A 15,308-nucleotide genomic window follows, 5' to 3' on the forward strand; every position below is an offset into this window, starting at 1 on the left:
ATTGTGAATTCATAGATCAAAATAACAATAGATTTCTTTATAGATTCGATAGGAAATTAATGTAACGTATTGTTTTATTTAATACCAATAAAAACAGTTTATCTATAACCTATAATAAATCATAACAATAGTAGCCCGATGATAAAAAAAATGAAACAAAAGATTGCTCAAATTGAAATTTAAAATTATTATATATTTATTAACAACTTACTGTTATTGATAAATATTAACTTTTTTGGCGCAATGAACAAAGGCAAAATAATAAATGAAACTTAAATGGAAAAGTCAAACGAAATAAACACGATAATTTTTAAACTTATTAATATTTTACGAGTCTCAAAATGGATTTGTCTGTTCCAAATAATATACTCGCCTATGAATATGCATCGTCCACACCGCCGGCGGTGATGATAAATTCCTCTTCGGATTCCTCCAAATCGGTGCTGGAAAAGACCATCGCTTTTCTTAACGGTCCTTGGCCTTTTTGAAAAAAAATTCTATTAGTTGAAGCGTGAGCGAGGATGTTTCCTCCGATGGGCTTATAGGTGGCCCTATCCATATCATTTATTCTGATATCCGAGCTAATTTGGTTCGTGATGAACACGGCTATATTAAACTCTTCGCTCATTTTCTGCAACCTTGAAACAGAAAATAGTTTATGTAAGTATATCATCGAGATGCGCTGCGCGTATAGGAATCGATAAATCGTTTAATTGCTGAATGTTCGGTATTACGATGGTTACTTTGATTATTTTCAAGAATCTTTTATAGTCTCAATACCTTGACATCATTTGACCTAGTTTCTTCTGGCGATCGGTTATTTCGCCCAAACCGCTAAAGTCCACACGGAATAAAGCCATGATGGAGTCTATTATCAGCAATTTATAGAGGCCTGGGTCTTCGTGTAACTTCTCTCCGATGTGATTCAGCAATTCCCATTGGTGTTCGGAGTTGTACGCCCGCGCGTACAGTATATTATCCAATACTGTAGCTTGATTCAGGTTGAAGCGATCAGCAATCATTCGTATTCTATCTGGACGACTAAATATTATTAAGGGTACAATTTGATTTAACATTATAGAATTTAGTTAACAACAATAAGTCGGTGTTTGCTAAGTTAATCAAAATATTTGCAGAGTACTTTAGATACTTGAAGGATACAATGTGTGTTCTGTGTCAACAAATATGACTTTTCCTCCAAGGTAGGAATTGGGTCCGGGCATTTGTGTGGTCACGCAAAGGGTATGTGCCAATTGGCTTTTGCCGCTTCCGAACTCGCCGAACACCTCAGTTATGGACATAGCTTCGATGCCACCCCCAAGCAGTTGGCTGTGAACAATGAAACAATCGTTAACGACGCAACAGGTGGCGGCTTGATGGCTTACTCGAGCCGTTTACTTCCGGTGCTCAATTTGAAGATCTTGTTCCGCAGCTCGGCTACCTCGGCCGCAGTTATGAAGATGTTGTTCATGTCGATCTTAGCGCACACCTCGTAGATGTGCGAGAGCTTCGTCTCATCTATGCCCAGCGCCAGAATATTCTTCCGGATGGTCATCAGTACACCCTTCACGGTATTGATACCGGCATTCTTCAGTCTCTTCACGTCATCCTCGTGAACGCCTTCCTGAAGCAGTAACTTCACGTCGTGGAAGTGCACATCCTCCTCCTCGGACACCTCGGACTTGGCTCGGTCTTCGCTCTCTATCACAGCCTCTTCCGCTATATTCAAAACAATTTCTTTCTCAGCCTGCACCTGCATCTTGTCAACAATCATCAATTAACTTTTGTCACATTTGTTTAAAACACACGTTATTCTTTTTTTTTTAAATCAGCTATACCAACACTAAACAAACTGCCAACAATTCTTTCATGACAATTCAAAATAACAAATCACATCATTTTACTTTTGGTTTTAAATTTCAAAATACTTAATACATATTCTTTATATACATACCATTAGTATAAAGTTAACATAAAGAGACTTTTCTTTTTCATATTTGACAATGTTTGCAACTACTTCTGGTAGGTGTACCAACTTTTGTACTATATTCTAATTTAAAAAGTTTCGATTCTCAAAAACCAACAAAAAGTTGTGCGGGTAGAAATCAACAATAATTGATATAAATAAATATATAATAAAAAATAATAATAATATCACATAGTTCATATATAACTATATAAACAAGCCTACTTAAATAATATTTATTTTGTATATAAATTATCCTACATGTTGCAAAATAAAAGAAAGTTTATGTAATTCATACTAGATGAATTGTAAATGAGATAATGTTTATATAAAACTATATTTATAACTTTTGATTAATCTAATTTTTATTTACTAAATGACCGTAAGAAAACATCATAGATAAGATAAGATGTTTTAACATGTTATATCAACAATGGTGAACGTCACTATATGCAGAAAAAGATTTTTATTTAAGCAAAGGAGAAATCTCCTTTATTCATGTATGATATACATTACATGATGAATTTCTATTACTTAAGTTATAATCATTTTTTTGCAAATATGATTTAGACTTATTTGTATACATTTTATACAAAAAAGTCTAATATATTAATAATAATATCAATAATATTTATTGGATCAACAAATTTATAACAAAATGTTGTTGTAATAAATTATAAGAATAAAATATTGTAAAGGATAGTGGCATAAAATTAATGGATTTCATGAATCGATGTAAATTGCATTAAATTTAAATGTACGATGTGAAGTTGCAGAGTAAGGTAAATGTGTAAATTGGAGCAAAGTCCAGCTTAAGTTGAAGAATATAATAAAAAAAATCATTTTGGAAGAATGAATAATTGTTGTTTGTAATTATTGAGTTGGCGGCGACGCAGGTAACGGAAATTTGTTGTTTTTTTTTTGTGAAATTTTTGTTTTCGTTTCCGGGCGTCTGTCAAAACCGAAAGCGGCGGCGACTGAACGTTTTTGACAGATGCGTGCGTGAACCTCGCGCGTTGTGTAGTGTGGTTATAGTGCGCCAGTGTGCGGGCTCAAGTTCAGAGCAAAATAAGTTCAATTTTTTTTTGAAACTTTTTGATCTTTCTCTCTGGACCAGCAACAAATTTCCAGTACCGTTTGCAAGTATCAAGGGAGGCCGCACGGACACGTTCAGAAAATGGAAACGAGAAAATTAATTGATCTGCTTAGGGCGACCATTGACCCAAGCCAAAGGCAACAGGCAGAGGAACAACTTGGCCAGGTATTTGAAACATCAACCATACAATCCAATCCAACCAATCAACCACACGTGCCATGACCATATTCACATATGCACGCGTTGGTCCCGGCCTCGGTCGTATACACGTTTTTCCGCCTTCTTCTCGTTCCTTTCTTCTAGTTATTTTTTCTTTTTTCACCGTAATAAGAGCATGTTTTACTTGTACAACAATTGTCGATGGTGATGCTGCGTGAATGTATCACGCGAGACATGCCCGGAAATCGGATGAAATTGCCATCGCGCTTTAAATTCGTATGACTCAGATAGCCTGAAATGTGATCATTTAACCAACAAATTAAGCACATTGTCATGCTTTGCAGACGTTGTGTGTGTAAAAATACACACGCTCACTTGCAGTTGGGGTCAAATTATGTTCTCTTTCTCCCAACATGTAACAGCTGTCTGCAATGTTATCCATATCACTCAGTCTTTATCACCAAACTCATGTATTATTATTAACACTTAACCTGCAAACCTTAATTGGCTGATAAAAATGTGCATTCCATCGTACATACAGGATATGATTATCTTTTATGTGTGTTTTACAAATATTTTCAGATCCACAAGATCATTGGATTTGCGCCAGCATTGCTGCAGGTTGTTATGGCCAATGAATGTGACATGCCTATCAGGCAGGCGGGAGCCATTTACCTCAAGAATCTGGTTTCCCAGAATTGGGCTGAGAAGGAACCTGACCAACCCGGTGCTCCTATCCCATTTGCCTTGCATGAGCAAGACAGGGCACTGATCAGGGATGCTATTGTTGATGCAGTTGTACATGCTCCTGAACTTATTCGTTTACAGCTCTGCACCTGCATTAACATTATTATCAAGCATGATTTTCCAGGCCGCTGGACTCAAATTGTTGATAAGGTATAATTTGAGCAGAGTATAGAAAAGAAAAAAAAAATGTAACAGCACTTGAACTATTTTTAGATTAGCATATATCTGTCTAGCCCTGAAACCAGTGGATGGCATGGCGCTATTCTGGCCTTGTACCAGTTAGTTAAAAATTTTGAATACAAAAAATCTGAGGAAAGGGGCCCCCTGCATGAGGCAATGAACCTTTTGTTGCCACTATTGTACCAGTTGGTAATACGTCTTTTACCTGATCCTTCTGAGCAGGCTGTTCTTCTGCAAAAGGAGTCATTGAAAGTATACTTTGCTCTCACACAATACACATTGCCTTTGGATTTGATTAGCAAGGAGGCATTTGCACAATGGATGGAAATTTGCAGGTAAATATGTAACAAATGCTACAGCGTTATATATATATAACCTGGCTGTACTTTGTACACTTTGTTCATTCTTCTAAAATTAGGACTTTCAGTTTATTTACACTTCGGCAAATGTAAGCATTTTTTTGAAACGATCTGATACAAAGTTAAATCTTGCTTTTTCCTTTAATTATATAGATATTTTTAAAATTATTACGAATCGAATATTTATTTTATTTATATTTTGTTAAAATTCAAAACTATAATGGATTTAAATGCGCAAGTATCAATTTTGCCAAATATTATTTTTATTAAATTTCAGTAGACTATACAAAATAGCAATTACAATCAAGTTTAACGGGATACGGAAAGTAATAAAAATTTTGTAAAATTAGTTTTTCTATTTCTAATATAGAAACAATTTACACAAAAGATGCTGCTCATGTTTAAACAAAAAAAATAATTAATCATTAAAATTTAATTGGTTGACCTTCATTCGTTTTAGACAAGTGGCAGATAGACCAGTACCTCCCGCCGCTATGCAACCAGACGAGGACGATCGTCCAGATTTATCATGGTGGAAATGCAAGAAATGGTCATTGCATATTTTGCATCGTATGTTCGAACGTTACGGATCACCGGGCAATGTTAATAAGGAATACAACGATTTCGCTGAGTGGTATCTCCAGACTTTCTCAACTGGCATTTTGGAAGTCCTTTTGCGACTTCTCGATGCATACAGGGGTGGCAATTGGCAGCCACCACGCGTTCTCCAGCAGACGCTCCACTACGTCAACCAGGCTGTATCTCATGCTCACACATGGAAGCTCATGAAACCACACATGGGTGCTGTCATCCAAGACGTCCTGTTCCCGCTCATGTCCTATTCAGCTGAAGACGAGGAGCTTTGGACCGTCGATCCGCATGAATACATTCGCGTCAAATTCGATGTCTTCGAAGACTTCGTCTCGCCGGTGACCGCAGCACAGACCCTCTTACATTCTGCTTGTAAGAAACGTAAGGAAATGCTGCAGAAGACAATGGGCTTCATAACCACCATCCTAAACGATCCTACCGTTGAGCCGTCGAAGAAGGACGGCGCTTTGCACATGGTTGGATCGTTGGCTGATGTATTGCTCAGGAAAAAGATGTACAGGGATCAGCTCGATCAGTTCTTCCTCAAATACGTATTCCCTGAATTCGTCAGCTGCCGTGGTCACATGAGAGCAAGAGCTTGTTGGGTTTTGCATTATTTTGCTGACGCTCCGTTCAAGCAGGAAGAGATTCTCGTGGAAGCCGCTAGGCTCACTGTTGCATCTTTATTGCAAGACAAGGAATTGCCGGTATGAAGTGAAGTGATTTCGTAAACATTTCCAGTTTATTAATGCTCTGTAAATATTTACAGGTGAAGGTAGAGGCCGCTATCGCTCTCCAGAGTATGATTAATTACCAGGAAAGGGCTCACAAGTACATCGAGCCGGAGGTGAAGCGAATTGCGCTGGAATTATTGACGATCATTCGTGAAACTGAGAATGAAGATGTTACAGGTGTTATGCAGAAACTCGTCTGCATTTACACACAGCAATTGGCACCAATTGCTGTTGATATTTGTCAACATTTGGCGACAACCTTCAGCCAAGTAAGATAGAAACAGCTATACATTAATTATAACCAGTTTCTACATCATGTTTTTATTATGATAGGTTTTGGATACCGATGAAGGATCTGACGAGAAGGCAATAACCGCTATGGGATTATTGAACACCATTGAAACTTTGTTGACTGTTATGGAAGAACAACCGGAAGTTATGCGTTTATTGGAACCTACCATATTGCAAGTGGTTGGACACGTGTTTCAGCACGAAGTGCAAGAATTTTACGAGGAAGCTTTATCCTTGGTATATGATTGCACCAGCAAGCATGTATCCGAAGATATGTGGAAAATATTTGAATTATTATATCAAGTAATATTTATAGTAATTTTATTTTCGATGATGTATTGTATTAAATCCATATTAATTTACAGGTATTTATTAAAAATGGTCTTGAACACTTCACGGATATGATGCCCGCGCTTCACAATTACATTACAGTTGACACAAATGGTTTTTTGGCGAACGAACAACGTCTTCTGGCTATTTACAACATGTGCAAGGAGGTCTTGAATCGGGAATCCGGTGAAGACCCTGAGTGCCATGCTGCTAAACTATTAGAAGTTGTCTTGCTGCAATGCAGAGGTAGAATCGATGGAGCCGCTCCGCTTTTAGTTGAACTAGCCGCATCTAGATTATTGCGAGAAGTTAAAACCAGCGAACTCAGAACTATGTGCTTACAAGTAATTAGACGAGAGACAGCGCAGCGTTGATAGGATTTTACATTAAAATGTATTTTGTTCTAGGTTCTGATTGCAGCTCTCTATTACAGCCCGCAATTGCTCTTCTCCATCTTAGAAAAATTACCTAATTTTACCTCGCATTTCATCAAGCAATGGATACACGATACGGATTGCTTCTTGGGAATCCACGACCGTAAACTGTGCGTGCTGGGCATTTGCACTCTGATCAGCTTGCCCACCAAACCAGCGGTATTGCAGGAGCTCGCTCCGAAAGTTATGCCCGCCCTTGTTTTACTCTTCGAAGGATTGAAACGAGCCTATGCTTCTCGCGCCCAAGAGCAGGTCGAGGAGGAGGAGAGTGATTCCGACGAAGGTGATCTCGAGGAGGCCTTGAGTTCCGACGAAGACGACATCGATGAACAAGGCCAAGAGTATTTGGAGTCATTGTCCCGCAGAACCATAAACTCTGGCGCCATTCAAGGTACTACTGCACCTTTCTCCTCTAACCTCTCGTATGAATATTTTTTTTTAATTTAAAATTTTGTTCTTTAGGCTTTGAAATCAATTCGACTATCGTCGACGATGACTCTGACGATGATTCCGATTACGATGCCAACGAAGAGATGGTTTTGGAGGCATACACAACGCCCATTGACGAGGAGAACTGCGACGTAGACGAGTACATCACATTCAAGGAGGTCATGACCAGATTGGAGAGTACCGAGGCCGAGTGGTACAGCGCTTTGACGAGGAACTTGACCGACGTCGAAAGGAAATCTCTCATGGAGATTGCTGTTTTGGCAGATCAAAGGCGCGCGGCACGCGAAAGCAAAAAAATTGAACAGCAAGGAGGTAAAATACCACAATTTATATTATACACATTGATACTTATTCATAATAAGATTTTCTTATATTTTTGATATGATGAATCATAAACTCTATATATATATAAGATAATCTATTTTTAATGAAGTTGATGATGCAGCATTTTCGTGAATCGATGCGTACTACGTGAGAATGTGTAGAAAAAAAAGAGAGATTGTACTGTTTATTCATTATTATTTTTTTCTATTTGTTACAGGTTATTCGTTCACTCAACAAGCAGTTCCGAGTACGTTTAATTTTGGTAACGCTTCGCTGGGCTCGTGAAAGCAAATTCCGTGAGATCCGACGCAAATATTGTTTTGTTCATTTCTTGATTGAATTGTCTTCATATATCCCCCCCCCTTTATTATCTTCATTAGTTTCGTGTCTTAACGTCTTTTGTTTTTTTTTTAAACTCGTATATATACATACACAAAGCATACGTGTTTGTATACATACATATAAAAACGGCTTAACTCTATTACAGAATTGTTTAGTGTCTGAGAAAAAAAAAACAAATTGACTGTTAAACAGTTGCTCGTGCTAATTTTCTTATTGTACAGATTTAATCTACTTTATTATATATATTTATAAAGAATATATAGAACGTGGTTCCCATGAGGACGGACGAGTTAATATTAATTGTTGGTATATTAATAATATGACGATCAATTCAAAAGAAACAAGAAAAAAAAAGGATTTAGTAAGTGCCTTTATTTTATTTTCCGTTTCATTTCGAACTCTCATTCTTTTTTTGTTCACTTCTTTCGTTTTAAAGAGAGACTAAAAGACATGCTATCCCTTTCTCGACACTTCAACGAAAAACAATACATAATAAATAAATGGCAGCGTTGATCGACTTTGTATCTTTATTATTTCATTTTTTTTTTAATATATATATATAATTATTACAGGAGTAATGAGTAGAGAGCACTTATGTGAGATTATTTGTAATTGTTCTGTTATTATTATTACCTATTTTTATACATAGTTAATTTCTCTCTTAAAATTTTATTTTGCATAAATAAATTATTATTGCATTTCTTTCTTTCTTCATTATTTCATTTGATCATTTACAACAATAAAAAAAAGATTCAATTAAAATTAAGAAAACAAAATCTAATTTTCAATAAAGTGAATTAAGGTGAGTAGAAGAAAGAAAAACACAATTATATTAAAGATTCATTTATTATATCAATATATTTTATTAAGAAAAAAAAAATAGTGTAACAATTTTTATTATTACTATATTTTTGATTTATACAAGAGAAAAAAAAATTGTTAACAATTTTCTCACATTTTGCTTTTCTTGTGTTATATTCATCAGGGGTGGGTGAAAATAAAATTTAAAAAAAATTGAACAAAGAAAATAATTGCAAAAGTAAATTTATTTTAAATAAATATTTATTTGGGTATTCCAAAAAAAAACCTCTACCTCAACTAACAGTTATATATATTTATAGTATAGATTCATATATAAATTAAACGAAATTATTACATTACTTTTGTTTACTTAAAAAACATTTGAGGCTAATTTTTGGAATCCAGGGGATGTACACTCTAGATATAACTCTTAAGCTCTCCCCGCCCCCTGCTATTTTTTTTTTTGAATCTGAATCATAAGAACCGAATGAGGAAAGTTTTATTATTATTATAATTATCATTTAATAGTTTAGCAGAGTTTTCGCTTACATTGTACTTGAAAATTTAGTCCATAACACAGCAGTAAAAATCACTTAAGACATCTTTCAAAGTACAACCCTCCCACTTGACCACCTCGCATGGCCTTCTGCACATTTTGCTCGAACAGACGTCGGTTGTTCGTCAGAACTTCAGCTGCTTCCTTGTTCAATGGATCCTCAGCGTTGGGCTCCAGGAACAGATACTGAAGGCCATACACAATGCTGTTGATGGTGAGCACTGGTTTCCAGTCTTCACGGAGGATGTTCAGGCATACATTGCCTTGCTGATCTATGTTTGGATGGTACACTTGTGTTTCACATTTGACTTTAGGTGGCTCGTGTGGGTAGTTGGGACCCACTTTGAAACTGAACACGAATCGTCCGGTCCGGTAGAAGCCTTCGTCTGGACATATGATCAGTTTGAATGTGAGCAAGTCGTCCGGATCGGGGAATTCGGTGGAACATGTTTTCGGTAGATTTAATTCGTTTATATCTGAAGACATAGAAAACGGAATAAATTAATTGTAATTCGATGGAAGCGACGCATACTGTCGATTCGTGACCTGCTGGAATCGACGAATTCGCGATGGGACGAATTGATTTTGCTAAAAAAGGAGATAAGTTGTTTTGATCTCAATTACCTTTAGTTATTCTCAATTGTGCAGCTGATGGCTTTTTCTGATTACCAGGTCTTGGCGATGATTCACCATCCTTCTTCTGTTGCTTCAACGAGAATAACTTTATCATATTTAGATTAGGAAATCTATCTGCTACTACGTATTTTTCCTTTGCTTTGTCTATGCTCTTAGAATTGTTAAAAAATAGCCGCTTTCTCTCTTTACTTAATGCGACATAAATTTTACGAATTTCTAATGTGTTGACCAAACGTCGCTGTCATCTGTCAACACGCATCGAACTTCACACCGATCCTAATACATCACAATCTTGGATGTTTCAACCCCATCTAAATACCTAAACCTATATACACTGTACCTACAACCCTATTCCCAAATCCTGATCAATAACAAATGTATAAAATAAAGCTACAAGTTGGACGAAATTTGAATCGATTTGAAGGCAACTTCACATCGGAATTGTCAACTCCACGACCTAACCTCCAATTAGATAATGTATTAATAATTATTAGGAAAGATGTCCGTAATAACAAGAATCTTAGATAAAAATGTTGTTAAACAATTGCCGAAGCGGGCGGCTGCTTACTATTCGAATAAACCGAATATCGAAGAAGATATCGGTAATCATAACATAAATTCCATCGTTCCACTTGTAATAAACAGGTGATTTGCAGGTGAATTTCGTGTGTTGTATTTGAAGACATCAAAGGCTCAAGCATTCACCAAGAAGAAGTACCAAAAGCCTGAGGTGTTACCACCCAGAAGCAATGAGATGCCTGTCGATCAGAATTGGGGAAATGTGTGGCCTGGACCACGCACATTCCATCCAGCCACTGTACCCTTGCCTCTGCGCCAAGGATATGTCAGCAAGGGATCACCACCAGACAAGTATGCCAATGCTGAGCTTATGAAGATCCCCAATTTCCTTCATCTCACACCACCAGTTATTGAAAGACAATGTGCAGCTCTGAAGAAGTTCTGCACACCTTGGCCAAAAGCTCTGTCCAATGATGAGCTATGTGAGAAGCATTTCCCTTTTGAAGTGATTTCTTCCAACTATTGTCATTCTTCACCTTCAATTAGGGATCCAATGGCTAGAATAGTTACAATTAAATTCAAGCTGAATGACTTGAAATTCGATGAGAAATCCAGGGACAAATATTTGAGACTCGTTGGAGACAGATACAACAGTGAAACTGGATATGTTACAATTGTGACTGATAGATGCCCCACACAGAAACAGAATTATGATTATGCCATGTATTTAGTCACTGCCTTGTACCATGAATCCTGGGTAAGCTGTTAATGAAGATATCTTAAATCATTAAATACTAATTCTTATTTGATTCCTTTTAGAATGTTGAAGCCTGGGAGGAGTTGAAAACTGAAGCAGACATGGAGAAGTACATCTGGGAAAATAATGAATCCAAGAAATCTGTGGAGAAACTCTTTGGAAAGAATAGTGAAGATATTGCTGAGAGCAAACAGTATGCAAATGCAGTTATTAATTTCATGAATGAAGGTTAATATATTTTTATCAAATTTATAATAATAGTAAATTATTAAACTTTTTTTTCAGGTGAAAGTGATTACACACTTGCAAATTATGGGGATTCAGTGAGAATATTATTAGGATTACCTGCAAAAACGAATGTTCTTTGATATATTTAAGCAATAAAACTGAAAGTAGAGTACATATTCAATAATATTCATTAAGTCCTCAAATATCCATTATAATGGTAATTATTTGCTAATTTAAGTAAATATTTTTTTAATAGTCTGCGTTTCACAAATTTTAGAATCTTCTCTAAATAAATAATTAAAGCATTCTGATAAGATTTTGCAAAAATTGTTTAGAGTATTAGGAAAAGGCGGGAATGTTGTCAAAAATATTATTCATATGTCATTATTGCGACGTTCAAATAAAACTCTTATATAATAAAACTTATGTTTGCATTTCTAATAAAGTTTCAAAGTGGAATTCTAATGGATTTTAACCAAATTATTTATATTTCGACACATATTTAATGCATACTAATTATAGGGATAATAAAATAAGTAAGCTGTGGTCTGGTTTTAAATATATTTATTTTACATACAATATGGATAGCATTCGTTTCTGTGGGGGCGGTGAATTTCACCGCCACCTAAACGAAAATACAGTGAATTTGATTGCTACTAACCAAAAGTGTATCTAGTACGTGTTTGTTTTTTTTTTGTAACGTTCACTTAAAAACTAGGCAAATCCTAAACGACTAAGAATAATGGAATTGGAATTAAATTAGTACATAGCATGTACAACAGTTATTACTTTCATCATCATATTTTTTTTTTCAACAACAACAAAACTGATATTTACAAATACAATATACACAGGAGAGAATTATGATGTCTGCATAATTATAATTATTGAACTGTCTGTGTTAAAGATTTAAATATTAAATACTTTAATCGGTGAATTTGCGGTTGACGTTACGTCCGAAGAGGGCGGTACGGATTTCGGGCACCAGCTGCTGGGCGATCAGTTCCAGACGGGCTTCCAAAGTGTTGTCGATCTTGATCTTTCCACGCTGTGCGAGCAATTCGATGCCTCCGGTGGTGTTGGCGCCGAGCGGATTCTCGGTGTCGATCTTCAGGTTGACTTCCTTGCCGACGGCGGTCTTGTACAGACTCGCGACATCATCAAAACAACCTTCAACCAAGTCCTTGTCCTGAGCCCTGCACCTGACGAGCACGTTGGTCTCGAAGAGCTGTCATAACGCAATTGGTCAAAGCATCAGTTACATAAACACCAGTAATTATACCAAGTCACATGACACGCTTTGTGTTTGCAGCTGTGTGTTAATTTGATACATACTTGGTAGAGGCCTTGGAGGATCAAAGTCTTGATGATTTCTTGGTACTTGGAATGGTTGCTGGTGACCTGGCCAAGACGCTTGCGGGCCTCATCAAGGACATTGCGAACATGATCCTCACGTACCTTGAGCACCTTCAAACGGGCTTGGTTCAACATGTTGGAGGATTGACTGCATCATAAAGACAATTTTGTTTAGTTTTCAATGTAAAGAAAAACTTGAATGCATCCCCCTAACAATATACATATTCTTATTAGAAATTTTTAAGAACATACATTTTCTTTTGAAGCTCCACTTGCTTCTCCCTCTTCTCATAGTATTCCATGATCTTCAACCTCTGTTGCTGGACCAAACGTCCCTTTTCAATGTTGAACTCCTCCTCAGCTTTGGCATCAATTTCCTCAGCTTTTTCATTGGCCTCTTGCTCAATGAAAGCCATCATGTGCTTGATCTGTTATAAACATCAATGCATACACATAGAGTTAATAGGTGTACAAGATAAAACATGATTGGGTCAGAAAGAAACAGGTAAATATGTTGTAAGTGCTTGTAGTAAAAATAGTAAATGGGATTCTGATAGGTTTTACCTGTTTCTGAACATCGGAGTCGCTTAAAGCCATGGCTGCAGTTGGGCGAAATGCACGGACAGCAGATGAAAACTAAAATTGAGATTTTCTACTCGACAACGCCTAGGAAACGTCGAATGAATGTAGGACAGAAAATCTTGTGATTCTGAAGGAACGACAATTGATCATATGATTCCCTGGATTTGGTGGGGCTCGCTACCACGTTGCCACATCTCAATAAACTCGGTTTTAACAAGAATTTATTTATAAGCAACATCAAGATTTCACTTAATAATATTATATTATTAAAACACAAAGAATTAAAACAAATAATATAGGATTGCCTAATAATCCAACACGCTTAAAATTACAACCACCTCGAACTTATACACAATATTCTATGAATTTCAAAGATGTATGTTTTCAAAATATTAATAATAGAAATAACACTTATTCAAAGCAATAATTAATTTATATAACTAATAGAATTTCGCATTTAAACAAAATTTAAATTAAATAATGTAAGTGCACGAATTGGCAACCTGGTTACCGCAGGTAATAAAAATAATCAAATCAGCAACATTTTATCATCTGAAACCATAATTTCTATTAAATTACAATAATTACATAGATTTAGTTGACTTAAAAATTATTTTATAATTATAATTATATAATTTAATTTAATTTAATTATAATTAATATAATAATTATTTTATAAATATAATAACTTATAGCACATATAACAAACAAATATATGAGTGTTATCAATTTGTATCATATTGTTCTGTCAAACGTCAAACGTAGTTGTCAGTCAACAACAGATATTTGTAATTGTTTGTAATAAGTTCAGTCAAGATATATTTATCGTCGATCACACATCATTATATAAAGTAGTAAGTTTTTTTTTTGTATTTAATTGTTATTCAATAAATAATAACTTTTGTTGTTAAGAAATGATGAATGTTACGGGAATGGGGATGCCTCCCCAGCTGACCCCTGTGCAGCAACAGCATCAACAACAACTCCTACAGCAGAGTCAACAACAACAACAGCAGCAACAACTTCAACAGCACCAACAACAACAGCAGCAACAACAACAGCAACAGCAGCAACAACAACAGCAGCAGCAGCAACAACAAGGACAACAGCCAAATCTGCAGCTGCACCATCAGCATCATAATTTACAAATTGCTTTGGATAACATTACCAAAGTTAAAACACTCATCCTGCCTTTGAGAGAATCTCTATCTGTAAGAGTCTAATCATACTTTTGCAAACATATCTTAAATTGCTTTAATTTTTAGAGTACTATAAAAGCTGCAGCTCAGATGCTGAATCAGAATGGTCAAGTTGATGTTGGTTCACAGTAAGTGTATGAGTATAATTAAATTGTGAATTGTATTGAAGACTCTTATTTTACAGAAAAGGAGTTGATGAAAACATACCAAGGTTTGATAGGAATTTGGAAGAGTTTTATTCCCTTTGTGACTTAATTGAATTGCATGTGGTAAGTAAAATGTTAATAACGTTTAATTCTTGATAGTAAACTGTGTTTTATCTTCAGAAAACTTCAATAAAAGCAATTGGACAAGCGGAGAGCAGCAACAGATATCATCATCTGCCGGTAATTCCAACCCGTCTGGACAACACTGGCATCCCGGATAACGCATTGACGTACCCTCAGTATTTGGCCTCGGTGAACGCCCAGGTTTCTTATACCAAAGAGATCCATGACACCTTGATTGCAGCCGCTCAGAACATATCGCCATCCGATTGATATTTCTATTAAATTTTAAGACACATTTCAATTTCGTTTCTTTCTGTTTCTGTTCAATTCCTTCGTTTAAGTGATTGGAATCAAAGTAAGCTTTGACCTATATTGTCTATCAGTTGATAAATATCATCAATC

General features: G+C 35.9%; 6 protein-coding genes across 6 annotated transcripts; 3 read left to right on the forward strand and 3 right to left on the reverse strand.

Annotated features, from left to right (window-relative positions):
* Positions 1–224: 224 nt before the first annotated feature.
* LOC108567524 (meiotic recombination protein DMC1/LIM15 homolog) lies at positions 225–1,876 on the reverse strand. Its single transcript, XM_017928035.1, has 4 exons — positions 1,386–1,876; positions 1,162–1,329; positions 781–1,041; positions 225–638 (listed from the first exon to the last, which is right to left on the reverse strand). Exons 1-4 carry the CDS (start codon positions 1,772–1,774, stop codon positions 374–376), a joined length of 1,083 nt encoding a protein of 360 aa, XP_017783524.1. The 5' UTR covers positions 1,775–1,876; the 3' UTR covers positions 225–373.
* Positions 1,877–2,935: 1,059 nt separating this feature from the next.
* Positions 2,936–8,704, forward strand: LOC108567536 (importin-7). The gene is made up of 10 exons (XM_017928069.1): positions 2,936–3,227; positions 3,804–4,118; positions 4,182–4,483; positions 4,968–5,805; positions 5,868–6,101; positions 6,166–6,426; positions 6,489–6,797; positions 6,861–7,278; positions 7,350–7,649; positions 7,879–8,704. Exons 1-10 carry the CDS (start codon positions 3,144–3,146, stop codon positions 7,944–7,946), a joined length of 3,129 nt encoding a protein of 1,042 aa, XP_017783558.1. The 5' UTR covers positions 2,936–3,143; the 3' UTR covers positions 7,947–8,704.
* Positions 8,705–9,144: 440 nt separating this feature from the next.
* Positions 9,145–10,193, reverse strand: LOC108567544 (NEDD8-conjugating enzyme Ubc12). The gene is made up of 2 exons (XM_017928080.1): positions 9,985–10,193; positions 9,145–9,836 (listed from the first exon to the last, which is right to left on the reverse strand). Exons 1-2 carry the CDS (start codon positions 10,088–10,090, stop codon positions 9,394–9,396), a joined length of 549 nt encoding a protein of 182 aa, XP_017783569.1. The 5' UTR covers positions 10,091–10,193; the 3' UTR covers positions 9,145–9,393.
* Positions 10,194–10,411: 218 nt separating this feature from the next.
* LOC108567543 (28S ribosomal protein S35, mitochondrial) lies at positions 10,412–11,674 on the forward strand. The gene is made up of 4 exons (XM_017928079.1): positions 10,412–10,598; positions 10,653–11,272; positions 11,335–11,500; positions 11,558–11,674. Exons 1-4 carry the CDS (start codon positions 10,496–10,498, stop codon positions 11,638–11,640), a joined length of 972 nt encoding a protein of 323 aa, XP_017783568.1. The 5' UTR covers positions 10,412–10,495; the 3' UTR covers positions 11,641–11,674.
* A 373-nt stretch (positions 11,675–12,047) lies between these two features.
* LOC108567515 (V-type proton ATPase subunit E) lies at positions 12,048–13,586 on the reverse strand. The gene is made up of 4 exons (XM_017928026.1): positions 13,421–13,586; positions 13,109–13,284; positions 12,836–13,004; positions 12,048–12,728 (listed from the first exon to the last, which is right to left on the reverse strand). Exons 1-4 carry the CDS (start codon positions 13,451–13,453, stop codon positions 12,426–12,428), a joined length of 681 nt encoding a protein of 226 aa, XP_017783515.1. The 5' UTR covers positions 13,454–13,586; the 3' UTR covers positions 12,048–12,425.
* A 607-nt stretch (positions 13,587–14,193) lies between these two features.
* Positions 14,194–15,207, forward strand: LOC108567522 (mediator of RNA polymerase II transcription subunit 29-like). Its single transcript, XM_017928033.1, has 5 exons — positions 14,194–14,292; positions 14,351–14,649; positions 14,704–14,765; positions 14,822–14,906; positions 14,964–15,207. The coding sequence occupies exons 2-5, from the start codon at positions 14,353–14,355 to the stop codon at positions 15,174–15,176; spliced, it is 657 nt and encodes a 218-aa protein (XP_017783522.1). The 5' UTR covers positions 14,194–14,292; positions 14,351–14,352; the 3' UTR covers positions 15,177–15,207.
* Positions 15,208–15,308: the final 101 nt, after the last annotated feature.

Source organism: Nicrophorus vespilloides, unplaced genomic scaffold (genome assembly GCF_001412225.1).
Source record: "Nicrophorus vespilloides isolate i.1.1-1 unplaced genomic scaffold, Nicve_v1.0, whole genome shotgun sequence".
Classification (NCBI taxonomy): domain Eukaryota; kingdom Metazoa; phylum Arthropoda; class Insecta; order Coleoptera; family Silphidae; genus Nicrophorus; species Nicrophorus vespilloides.

What these genes read in the sequence shown, in the direction of transcription:
- LOC108567515 (XM_017928026.1), bottom strand. Translation starts at nt 13,453, where the DNA reads ATGGCTTTAAGCGACTCCGATGTTCAGAAACAG. An exon ending in GTGGAGCTTCAAAAGAAAAT is followed by an intron (nt 13,005 to 13,108) that starts GTATGTTCTTAA and finishes TTTATGATGCAG; the next exon opens with TCAATCCTCCAACATGTTGA. An exon ending in TCCTCCAAGGCCTCTACCAA is followed by an intron (nt 12,729 to 12,835) that starts GTATGTATCAAA and finishes GCGTTATGACAG; the next exon opens with CTCTTCGAGACCAACGTGCT.
- LOC108567543 (XM_017928079.1), top strand. Translation starts at nt 10,496, where the DNA reads ATGTCCGTAATAACAAGAATCTTAGATAAAAATGTTGTTAAACAATTG. An exon ending in CCTTGTACCATGAATCCTGG is followed by an intron (nt 11,273 to 11,334) that starts GTAAGCTGTTAA and finishes GATTCCTTTTAG; the next exon opens with AATGTTGAAGCCTGGGAGGA. An exon ending in TATTAATTTCATGAATGAAG is followed by an intron (nt 11,501 to 11,557) that starts GTTAATATATTT and finishes CTTTTTTTTCAG; the next exon opens with GTGAAAGTGATTACACACTT.
- LOC108567536 (XM_017928069.1), top strand. Translation starts at nt 3,144, where the DNA reads ATGGAAACGAGAAAATTAATTGATCTGCTTAGGGCGACCATTGACCCA. An exon ending in GGACTCAAATTGTTGATAAG is followed by an intron (nt 4,119 to 4,181) that starts GTATAATTTGAG and finishes AACTATTTTTAG; the next exon opens with ATTAGCATATATCTGTCTAG. An exon ending in AAACTCTGGCGCCATTCAAG is followed by an intron (nt 7,279 to 7,349) that starts GTACTACTGCAC and finishes TTTGTTCTTTAG; the next exon opens with GCTTTGAAATCAATTCGACT.
- LOC108567544 (XM_017928080.1), bottom strand. Translation starts at nt 10,090, where the DNA reads ATGATAAAGTTATTCTCGTTGAAGCAACAGAAGAAGGATGGTGAATCA. An exon ending in ACAATTGAGAATAACTAAAG is followed by an intron (nt 9,837 to 9,984) that starts GTAATTGAGATC and finishes CTATGTCTTCAG; the next exon opens with ATATAAACGAATTAAATCTA.
- LOC108567524 (XM_017928035.1), bottom strand. Translation starts at nt 1,774, where the DNA reads ATGATTGTTGACAAGATGCAGGTGCAGGCTGAGAAAGAAATTGTTTTG. An exon ending in ACCGGAAGTAAACGGCTCGA is followed by an intron (nt 1,330 to 1,385) that starts GTAAGCCATCAA and finishes CATTGTTCACAG; the next exon opens with CCAACTGCTTGGGGGTGGCA. An exon ending in CTAGGTCAAATGATGTCAAG is followed by an intron (nt 639 to 780) that starts GTATTGAGACTA and finishes TTCTGTTTCAAG; the next exon opens with GTTGCAGAAAATGAGCGAAG.
- LOC108567522 (XM_017928033.1), top strand. Translation starts at nt 14,353, where the DNA reads ATGATGAATGTTACGGGAATGGGGATGCCTCCCCAGCTGACCCCTGTG. An exon ending in CTTTGAGAGAATCTCTATCT is followed by an intron (nt 14,650 to 14,703) that starts GTAAGAGTCTAA and finishes TTTAATTTTTAG; the next exon opens with AGTACTATAAAAGCTGCAGC. An exon ending in CAAGTTGATGTTGGTTCACA is followed by an intron (nt 14,766 to 14,821) that starts GTAAGTGTATGA and finishes CTTATTTTACAG; the next exon opens with AAAAGGAGTTGATGAAAACA.